At 38.0% G+C, this 10,665-nt stretch overlaps 1 protein-coding gene and 1 non-coding gene across 2 annotated transcripts; both read left to right on the top strand.

Annotated features, from left to right (window-relative positions):
• The first annotated feature begins 3,625 nt into the window (after positions 1–3,625).
• RPS20 (ribosomal protein S20) lies at positions 3,626–4,990 on the top strand. Its single transcript, XM_008706704.2, has 4 exons — positions 3,626–3,787; positions 4,001–4,100; positions 4,400–4,473; positions 4,771–4,990. The coding sequence occupies exons 1-4, from the start codon at positions 3,785–3,787 to the stop codon at positions 4,951–4,953; spliced, it is 360 nt and encodes a 119-aa protein (XP_008704926.1). The 5' UTR covers positions 3,626–3,784; the 3' UTR covers positions 4,954–4,990.
• Positions 4,261–4,327, top strand: LOC121101767. Its single transcript, XR_005833805.1, has one exon. It is a non-coding gene; the product is annotated as a small nucleolar RNA U54 (small nucleolar RNA).
• Positions 4,991–10,665: the final 5,675 nt, after the last annotated feature.

The raw sequence follows: 10,665 nt of genomic DNA, 5'->3' as shown, positions 1-10,665 counted from the left end.
GAGAGAGTCTATAGAACCTATATTTATATAGAACCCTATTTAATCTATTCATGGAAGTGACATCCAGGCACGTTTGCCAAATTCTAGTGTTTAAAGCAAGTCACACATTTCCACACTCAAGAGGATGAGATTCCACAGGGGCATGAATAACAGGTGGTGGAGATCCCTGGGGGCCATATTTGAGGCTGTCCACCACACAAGCAATGCAGCAGAATTAGTGTGTGGTGAAAGCAATAGGTTCCGATCTTCTCGTAAAGGGAGGTAAATGGTATTTTCTAAAAAGTTGTACCAATTCTATACAATATGAAAACACAACCTCAGAGGGAAAAATTATTGATAGGTAAATCTATCCCTGGCTCCCCTGCATGATATCAGGATCACAAAAGTGTGACCATGGGAGTCCTCTGCAGATTATCTGCTAAAACTAGGAAATGGCACTACGTAAAGGAAGTAGACCAATTTTTCAGATTGCATTTCAAAAATGTTAGAATCTCTAGGCCTGCAGGCCTGGGAACAGGAGAAAGAAAGGGGGGAAAGAAGTACTATGAGGCCTGGTGGGTAGGACATTCAGTTCCTACCACTACAGAGAATTCTGTGAGCTCTGCAGTTAAATATGATTAAAAATTACCAACCCAATGTGAGTTAAATAGGAATCATTCTCAATGAAAAGATCTGTGTCCCTAGTTCTGTTCCATTGCTCACTTTAGTGAAACAATTTTAATGAGCAAATAGAGTTAACTGGCATTGAGTATCTACAGAACTTCAAACCGAAAAAATGAGTTAAAAAATAAGGATTCAGTCTTACAATGGATACATATTAGTAGCTCAATAAAATTTCTAACCTCAACTAAAGTAAAATACAGAGAGCCTTGCTATGCTATGTTATATCACATAATAGGATTTTATACCTCACAGGTAAATACAGCTACTAATGATAATGGTAAGAGCTAATATATAGTGAAAGACACCATAGTACAGGCGGTAAGCATGTAAACTCTGGAGTTAGACTGCAGAGGTTCAAACACCAGCTTTTGCTGTGACCTTGGGCAGGCCACCTAACCTTAGCTTTCTCATGTATAAAATACAAATAACACCACTTATGTTCCAGGGTTGATGTGAGGACCAAACAAATTGATATTAGTACAGTGCTGGCTACTGTCAGGTACCCAGTACTGTTCTAAGTCCCCACATGTAATCCTTGTAAACCACATGCAATTGCCTCCACATTTCACCCTCCTACCAATACTACATGGGTAACCACGAGAGAGTTTTAAACTCTTTCTGGGTTTTATCCTTAAATTTCAGACTTTGTTCTTTATTTTAGCACAAAGTTATTTAGATAAAAAATTCTGCAAATAAAATAGTGTCTATATAGACACTTGACACATTCCTTTGGAAAATTTGCCTTTATTGTGTTACTAATAACGTGTACCATGAATTATGTAGTTTTTAACTTCTGTTAATTTCCTTTTGTAAGTAGTAGGATGACACTGTCATTGCAGCAAAAGACCAGTAGATGGCTGTCCACAGAAAGGAACAAATACCTACAGTAAGAATTTGTACAAGATCATTTTAAAAGACCTACAAAAATCAGTGAAGGAAGACTATGGATAAATACGTTGAAAACACAAAGTTTGCAATGGTCTTAAGAATATTTTTTAATTTTAAAATGAAACGGATATTTAATTCCACCTTTTCACAGCAAAATCTTCATTACACTGCCAGAGGAAGTATCTATTTGGGTATAACCTTCCCAAAGGCTAACTTACTTAACAGCAAAGTACTTATAATCTTATAATATGCATATCCTTTGATTAAGTCATCAAAGGATATATATATCTAGTAATTGGTCTAAGGAATTAAGGATAGCATACTCTCTTCTTCTTTTGGATAAATTGTTAATTTTTACTTTTTCTCTAATATCTTACGATGTGTTAGAACATTACTTTCTTAATGAAAATGTGGAGCCCACAGGAGCAGTTAACTTTCAAGAGAAAAATACAACAAAATGTCTCTACTAAAGCATAAATTTGAAAATAGTAATGCTTTCATTACATTTTTCTGTTATCTCAACCAGCTGTTTCCTTAGTTCTAGTCACACCAACAATTTTTCCCATACATGCTGTGCCACATTTAGCCTTTTTCTATACTGAAATTCTTTTCTAAGGTCAAGGAAGTTAATTTGTTCACCATTTTCTCAAGTACTTGAAGGGGAAGAGAAACCTAAGAATAGATGTACCAGATTTGTTCCTAAAAAAAAAAAAAAAAAAAAAAATCACAAGTACACTTCTCAAGCATTCTTACTGGAAGCCATAGCAATAAGTTAAAGCCCTAAGTTAAGAAGTCTCATTTAGGTTACAGCTTGTAAACTAAGAATGCAGGTTTTCAGATTTTTTGTTGCAAATTCTACTAATATGGTTTTTACAGCCAGCTGACACTATAGAATATCTGAACTAGAAATATACAAAATTTAATATTTAAATCATTTAAATAAATGGCAGAAAAACTAGTATACATATTTTTGTGAGCCAAAGAAAGCCAGCTATTAGCTATGCCCAATTATCACCAAACAAATAAGTTCATGCTATTATTTGATAAAAGTTTTAAGTATAATTTCCTTTCAAGGAGCAGAAGAGAAAGGCTCAAGAAAAAGCCCTAATGGGAGGGATCAGAGGTCTGTCCTTCACCAGTTCTGTGTGTCTGAGCAAATAACTCTTCTGCACTCAGCAATTCACCTGTAAAATAATGAGGTTATTTACTCTTCCTTCTGTCCTGTACCAAAACCAGTCTTACCTATTTCGTTCTACTTAACCACTCTGTCATCTTTAAGTATATGTGTCCTCCTTAATGGTCTCTCTCCTGGCTATCCAAGTCAGTTGACCGCTCTTGGTTTTTCTACTGTACTTTGTCCCATACACCCAGTATTACGGAGATCTTAAAGGGTCTTATCCGACATTGCCTTATCCGAACAGAGAGGAGATAACATGTTTTAGAGTTAGGGAGACGGCCTGGGTCTCCAGGATGGGCCTCCGGATGCACAGCAGCCAGGCATTTTTGCCGTCGCTTTCCCGGAGGCAAAGAACCCAAATTCAGGTGCTTTCTGGAAACTGATTAGATGCATCTGCAGCTCGGGGAAGCCAGAAGGCGAAATATCACGAAAATGTATTTCAGGCTATGAAAAAGGTTTAAAACAACACGCCCAGGTTGTCAGTCATTTTTCCTAATATTCACGTGAGTTAAACTCAGAAGTTACCCACCTGCTCAGAGAACGAGTGATTCGGTTTGTATAGGAAGCAACATTTGCACTGTAAAAACCACAGGAGTCGTTTTGACTTTGCAGAGGCCAGGGGTAGGTGCACCAGGAAGAGGAGTTTCTCAGGTTTTAGTTCGTAGTCTCCCTGTCACCTCTTCAAGGTGGCCAAAGGACCACGGTAACTGCCCTGGCGGGGACGCCACCTCGCGGGGCTCTAACTCCGCCGGTCCGAAAGGGGGCGCCCATAGCCACGCCTTTCCCGCCAACTCCACGGGTGCTCCCACCCTTCTCGCGCAGCCGCCTCCAAAGCCCTCAGGGCAATTCCTCTTCCGGGGCAGCGCGAAGACGCGTGCGGGACCCGGATGCAGACGAGCGCAGCTATATAAGCGCCACGCAGGCCTCACGTCTTCCTCTTTGAGGAAGCGGCGGTAGCAGCTACAGCGGAGCTTTTGAGCGCCCCGCTCCTGCTCCTGACTCACCGCTGTTCGCTCTCATCGAGGAACAAGTCGGTCAGGAAGCCGCGCCGCAGCCATGGTGAGGCGGGGGCCGGAGCCTCATGGATGGGGACGCGTAGGGACACGGTCCCTTCTGGGGACGGATTCCGGGATGGGAGGAAGCGGTGGCAGTACGAGCCTCGCCTGTCCAGTGAAGGGCGTCGTGAAATGGTGGAGCAGCTTAGGAAGTCTCTTAATGTCGTTTTTAGGCTTTAAAAAAAAAAAAATCCTGTTTCCATTTGTGTGATAATAGGCGTTTAAAGACACCGGAAAGACACCCGTGGAACCGGAGGTGGCGATTCACCGAATTAGAATTACTCTCACCAGCCGCAACGTAAAATCTTTGGAAAAGGGTCAGTACCATATCTTCAGGTTGAGACTTTTGGGGAAGAAAAAAAAATGAGTTTGGCTTTGTTGTTATACAAGATTGATTCAGAAGTCAAGTGACAAACTGCTTAGCTTAAAGGAAAAATGATCTATGCTTAATTGTTAGTGTGTCTTTTAAATCCTTGTTGGCGATGAGGAGACAATTACTGTGTTGAATAATGATGATAGTTTTATACGCTATTCTGAGCCAGCATCAATTAAAATTTCTTAACGCCGATTTCCGGCTGTTTTGAACGAACTGAAAGATGCTTTTATTTTTCTGTAGTATGTGCTGACTTGATCAGAGGCGCAAAGGAAAAGAATCTCAAAGTGAAAGGACCGGTTCGGATGCCTACCAAGGTGAAATAAATCGAAGGGGTGGGAAAAACAAAAACTGAAAGAAAAATTGTTGGTAGAATTCGGTACATATTAAGTACCTGATCTTCACAGATAACTGTTGAACCTTTTGCTGCTCTTTTTCTCGGGTGGGGTATGATGCTTTTGTAAGGGTACTGTCCAATTGATGTTGATTTAGGTGAAAAGGAATGATACTGTGGGAAGTATTGAAATGAAATAAGTGAGAGTAATGGTTTTGTAGATGTCCTAGGGATAAGCATAAAACCATAAATGCTTGGTTTTCTTTGTCTTTTGTTGCAGACTCTGAGAATCACTACAAGAAAAACTCCTTGTGGTGAAGGTTCTAAGACTTGGGATCGTTTTCAGATGAGGATCCACAAGCGACTCATTGATTTGCACAGTCCTTCTGAGATTGTTAAGCAGATTACTTCCATCAGTATTGAGCCAGGAGTTGAGGTTGAAGTCACCATTGCAGATGCTTAAATCAGCCTTTTTAATAAATTGATTATCAGTTGTTAAATCTTGTTGACTTTCATTCATAATACCCATGTATTTTAAGAATAGAGTTGTGCTACGAAATTTTGTCCACCTTTCAAGTAGAGTAGTCAAAATGAGATGAATATCCTTCGGGTGGGTGGTGTATCCTGTTTTCATTGTATCTCCTGTCACTGAAGCATTTATCACTTGACATCATTTGAAAACTGAATTGTATTAACTAAATACATGGAGATCTTAGCGTTGATGAATGTGGTTCATAACTGACTGCATATTAGAGCTTTTCCAAAAGACATCTGGGTTTTACCGCCCAAAAATACTGATAACAGGGTGCTTTGTATGTGGGCAGGTAACTTAATTTGGGAAACAGTAAGTTCTGCCAATTAATACATCCTTCCTCTTGACATTAGGCTAGAGTAAACTTTGAATATTCTTAAATATTTTGGAAATACTGGTCTTTATATTAAGCGGTTTTGAAGAGAAGTCTTTTAATTATATTTTAGATTAACAGGTCAAAAAAAAGACCCAGTATTTATGTTAACATTTAGGTTATATCTGTAGAACTGTATTTTATATACAGTCCTTGGAATTTCTTTTAATACAGAGCTATACTAATGTTTATATGTAAATGTTAGCTTAATACATTTATGTTAACTTAGAGAAAAGCATGTCATATGAGTAGAGCAAATTTATTTAGGCAAACCCCTGTTGGCACAATAGTGGGTAACATTGTTCAGCTACTAGACTCTTTATGCTTTATTTTTTTATTTTTAAAAATTTATTTTAGGGGCACCTGGGGTGGCTCAGTTAGGTGTCTCCCTTTGATTCAGGTCAAGATCGAGCCTGCATCAGGCTCCTTGCCCAGCGGGGAGCCTGTTGCTCCCCCTGCTTACGTGCTCTATCTCTGTCAAAGTCTTTAAAAATAATTCAGAGAGCAAGAGTGCTTGGGGCGGGGCAGTGGGAGAATCTCAAGCAGACTCCGCACAATGCGGGGCCCACAACTCCTGAGATCATGACCCAAGGAAAATCAGGAGTCAGGTGTACAATCGCCTGAGCCACCCAGGCACTCCTCTGTTCATGCGTTATTTTCTTAAATGCTGTTCCTACAGTGCAAATCAGGAAACTGGCTGTGAGGTTTAACTTGCCTGATGCTGGAGCATTATAGTAGCATAGATGAGGTTTAAATGGGCTCATGGGATGAGCATCCTCTTGATGTCCCATTAAAGTATTGAAGTTTCCTATTTTTAGGATTTATAATCCTATGGATATCCTAAAATTGCCTGAAATATTTAACAAAAGTAAACATTTTTGCAAATTACAAAATTCAGAAAAAGTAATTGTGAGCATTTTGCTATTCTTAATAGGATTACAGTCATGAAATTCATGCCTTTTCTCTGGGTTTGGGCTTAGACCTTCACTTCTCTGGACTATCGTGTCCACTGTCATCCGTTACCATGTGTGTTCAACCACTTGACAACCTATACCTCCTGTAGCTCAAACTTGACATGTCTAAAATGAAAATCCTCTTGCCTCCCCAAAACATGTGTTCTGTCTCAGTCCATGGTCCACCACGAAGCCAGCCACATGGGTCACTCAAACATTGAGTCCACATCTCCTGTCTCTTACTAGTAATATCCAAGTCCTTTTGATCCCACTTCTTTTTTCTTAGACTTCAAAAAATAATTTGGATATCAGGGATTTGAGTGGAACCGAATCTGGGAAGAACTATGCCAAGTGTATAAACAAAATCTCAGGTATTTTTTTAATTAGCTTGGGAAACTAAAAGATTTCAACTGTAACTTCAAAAAATATTGAGCCGTAAGCATACTATTTGAAGAATTCTACAATATGAGTCTAGTTAAGGTTCCTGAGGTAAGCAGTGATCCATTCTTTGAAGCTGGTGTTCTTGGTTTAGAAGTGAATTATTAGAAGCCAGGTAGTGAGCTACTGGCATGTTTTCAACCCAATTTTAAGCTTTCTCTACACTGAGGACTGCAAAGAAAGCTCTAGGGAGCAGTTAGAATCATTTTAAAGCTTAAGTACCTGCTAATGTGTGGCCCCCACATAGAAGTACTTACAAGCTTGTTTTGATGTTTAAATAACTGCAACACAGAAGTCTATGGAATACACTCAATACCCCGACAACTGGTTGAGGAAATAACAGTTCTGTGAAAACAGCCGTTTAGGACTAAAGAATAGGGGAAAGGGTGCCACAGTAAATCAGAAGATATTGAAAGAAGAGCTTTATGGCCTTCATAACAGTTGTGAATTTTAGCTGATGTGTGCCAAAGTAACTCGTATATCAGCAATTGTAATTTTTCCCACTCAAATTTTTGGAGTTGGATTTAAACTGTAGGTAATATTTAGAGAGCCTGTAATAAAGCCAAAATATAGCACCTAAAATTTTGGGAAATGCTTCCTTTCTGGGAAGGAATTGTCTTCAATTCCTCAAAACCCCTGCAGGACCTTGGGATATATAGAAACCAACTAAAAGTAGGTTAAATAGTGCTAATGGTGCCGATGATTTTGAGAGTTATAGGCCAGCTTGTATGTATGAGGGATGTAAAGAAATGTTGAAAGTGGGAGGCCTCTCCAGTCCTTACCTCATTTCCTTTGGATTCACAGAGTACTGCTGCTGTTTTACAAATGTGAGCTACCTAAGGCAACAGAAACCACCATGGCTGTGCATTTGCTGGATCACATTTCCTTACCTGACATCCCTAAGTGCAAATGTGCAAGCTCTGTGGATCTAAAGTGAACAGGCAAGAGAAAGAAATAGAAATTCCTGGCCGTGCCGTCAGATCTGCTTAAAGCATGGTTATTTGGGTATGTGGGCTTGATAAGATATTTCTTTAGGCCTCAGTTCTGGTGTAAAATTACTTAGAGCATCTATCTCAAGAGTATATATGTGTGTGCCTTTGTCTTTCTGGGGGACATTCTCCTACCAAATTAAGACTGGCTTGCTAAGGGCACAGATTTCTCAAACCAGGACCTCAATTCCCACAGGGTAGGGTACAGTGCTGGCCTGTGGTATTAGGTCAAATGACATTTGCAGAAGTATACGTGAATCCTCGGGTATGACTTTTCTGTGTCCTTCACCCAAAAAGTGACCACGTAGATCTAACTATACTGGAGAACCTGGCAAAGCCAAAGTTTTACCTTTTGAAAGTAAGATGAATTATTTCTTTCATCCTAGGAATAGTGTATTTCACTTCTACAGCAAGTTAAACTTTGAGAGAAGTGAATCCTTCCATTCATTTTGTTCTGTAAACTTTTTCTTTACATAGTACCAGACCTAAGAGATACTGTTAATAGTGTATTATTTGAAACTTCATATACATAAAAGTAATTATAATCTTCTCTTTAGCTATATAAAATATATATCTTTTTAAAAAATATAAATGAGAATATTCAACATTGTTCTGTAAATTATTTTATTAATTATGTATCTGGGAGAGATTTCTGTATCTGCACATACTTCATTTCTTTCAGTGAATTTTGCATTATATGGATGCACCTGAATTTAAATAACCAGAATTTATTTAATAATTAAATTATTAATTTTAAGAATTTGTCATTTATTTAAGAATATTTACCAAATGCAGGTCTGACTTTTATTAGGATAGATAAAAGATGTCAGTCATAGAAATCAGAATTTTTAATTTTAAGATACTACCAAATTGATACCCTCACATGACTCTGCCCATTTATATTTCTACCAGCAGAGTAGTGGAAGGGCAATAATATTCATCTGATAAAATATTATCTTATTCCTGCCTTCCATTTGTTTATGTTCTCTTCCTGGTGCTCCTTTTGATTGGATGACCTTCTGGAGATCCTGTATGTCTCTTAGCTTTCTTTCACATGGTCTTTTAGCCTTTTTTCATTATACAATGTGGGATATTTCCTTGACTTTCTCATCTAGCACTTTTATTGATTTAATTTTTCATTTTGATAATCGTGTTCTTTTTTAACTCCTCCATTCTGGAAAATTTCAAACATACATAGGAGTAGAGGAAATGATATAATTAACCTACTTAGCATTAGGAGTTGTCAGCTGTTGCCAGTCTTCAAGTATACTTTCACCCTCTCCCCCAAGCAACCTTCAGATTATTTTGAAGTTAATCCCAGACATCATAATATTTCATACACACAGTTTTCCGTGTCTAAATCAAAAAGATAAGGACTCACTGATTACTTTTTTTTTTCAGTTTAGTAGCGTTAAGTATGTTCACATTGCTGTGCAACAGATCTCCAGAAATTTTCCATCTTGCAAAATAAACTCTATACCCATTGAACAACAACTCCCCATTTTCCCCTCCCCTAGCCCTTGGCAACCACCTTTCTAATCTGTTTCTGTGACTTTGACTACTTCAGATACTTCATAGAAGTAGAGTCATAACAGTATTTCTTTTTGTGACTGGCTTATTTCATTTAGCATAATGTCCTTAAGGTTCATCCTTGTGCCATATAAGATTTCTTTCTTTTTAAAGGCTAGATAATATTTCATTGCATGTATATACCACATTTATTCATTCTTTATTCATTTATCCCTCCATGAACATTTGAGTGGCTTCTACCTCTTGACTATGGTGAACAATGCTGCAGTGAATACAGGTGTAGTAATATCTCTCAAGACCGGGCTTTCATTCTTTTAGGTAAATACTCGATCATATGGTATAACTGTATTTTTAATTTTTTGAAATCCTCCATAACATTTTCCATAGTGGCTGCACCATTTTACATTCCCACAAGGATTCCAATGTCTCCACCTTCTCACCAACACATTTTCTGGGTTTTTTGTTTGTTTTTTTGATAGTAGCCATCCTAATGGGTGTGAGGCAGTATTATATTGTGTTTTGATTTGCATTTCTCTAATGATTAGTGAAATTGAGTTTTTTTCTTAGACTTGTTAGCCATTTCTGTATCTTTTTTGGAGAAATGTTTATGCAAGTTTTTTGTTCATGTTTTCATCAGGTTATTTTTGTTCTTGTTGGGTTGTAGGAGTTCTTTCTGTAGTCTAAATATTTAACTCATTATTAGATACGTGATTTGCAAATATTTTCTCCCATGCTATGGGTTGCCTTTTCACTGTTGATTGCTTCCTTTGATGCACAGGCTTTTTTAAGTTTGATATAGTCCCGTTTGTCTATTTGTGCTTTTGTTTCCTGTGCTTTTGGTGTCTTATCCAAGAAATCATTGCCAAATCCCATGTCATGAAGCTTGTCATTGGTGTTTTGTTCTGGGAGTTTTGTTGTTTAGGTGTTAGTTTAAGTCTTTAATCAATTTTGAGTTAATTTTGATATATGATATAAGGTAATTTTTGTATATGGCTTCATTCTTTTGCATGGATATATCCAGTTTTTCCAACACTGTTTGTTAAAGAGACTGTCCTTTCCACCACTGAATGGTCTTGGTACCCTGATTGAAAACCATTTGACCCAATACGTGAGGGTCGAGGCAACTTTGCATTCCAGGAAAAAATCCCACTTGGTCATGGTGTATAATTCTTTCAATGTGCTGATGAATTTGGTTTGCTAGTATTTTGCTGAGGATTTTTGCATCAATATTCATCAGGGATATTGGTCTATAGTTTTCTTTTTTTATTGAGGTACAATTGACCTATAACATTAAATGTGTTTGAGGTGTACGAGGTAATGATTCAGTATCTGTATAGAGTCTATAGTTTTTTTGTGGTGT

The sequence above is a fragment of the Ursus maritimus genome, unplaced genomic scaffold (genome assembly GCF_017311325.1).
Source record: "Ursus maritimus isolate PB19 unplaced genomic scaffold, ASM1731132v1 scaffold_9, whole genome shotgun sequence".
Lineage (NCBI taxonomy): Eukaryota > Metazoa > Chordata > Mammalia > Carnivora > Ursidae > Ursus > Ursus maritimus.
The sequence above is the reverse complement of the archived record's forward strand: the minus strand, read 5'-3'. Positions and strand labels throughout refer to the sequence as shown.

Bases quoted from the DNA above. Each gene is read 5' to 3' on its own strand.
- RPS20 (XM_008706704.2), top strand. The intron at 4,101-4,399 runs GTCAGTACCATA...ATTTTTCTGTAG, and splicing joins CGTAAAATCTTTGGAAAAGG to TATGTGCTGACTTGATCAGA. The intron at 4,474-4,770 runs GTGAAATAAATC...CTTTTGTTGCAG, and splicing joins CGGTTCGGATGCCTACCAAG to ACTCTGAGAATCACTACAAG.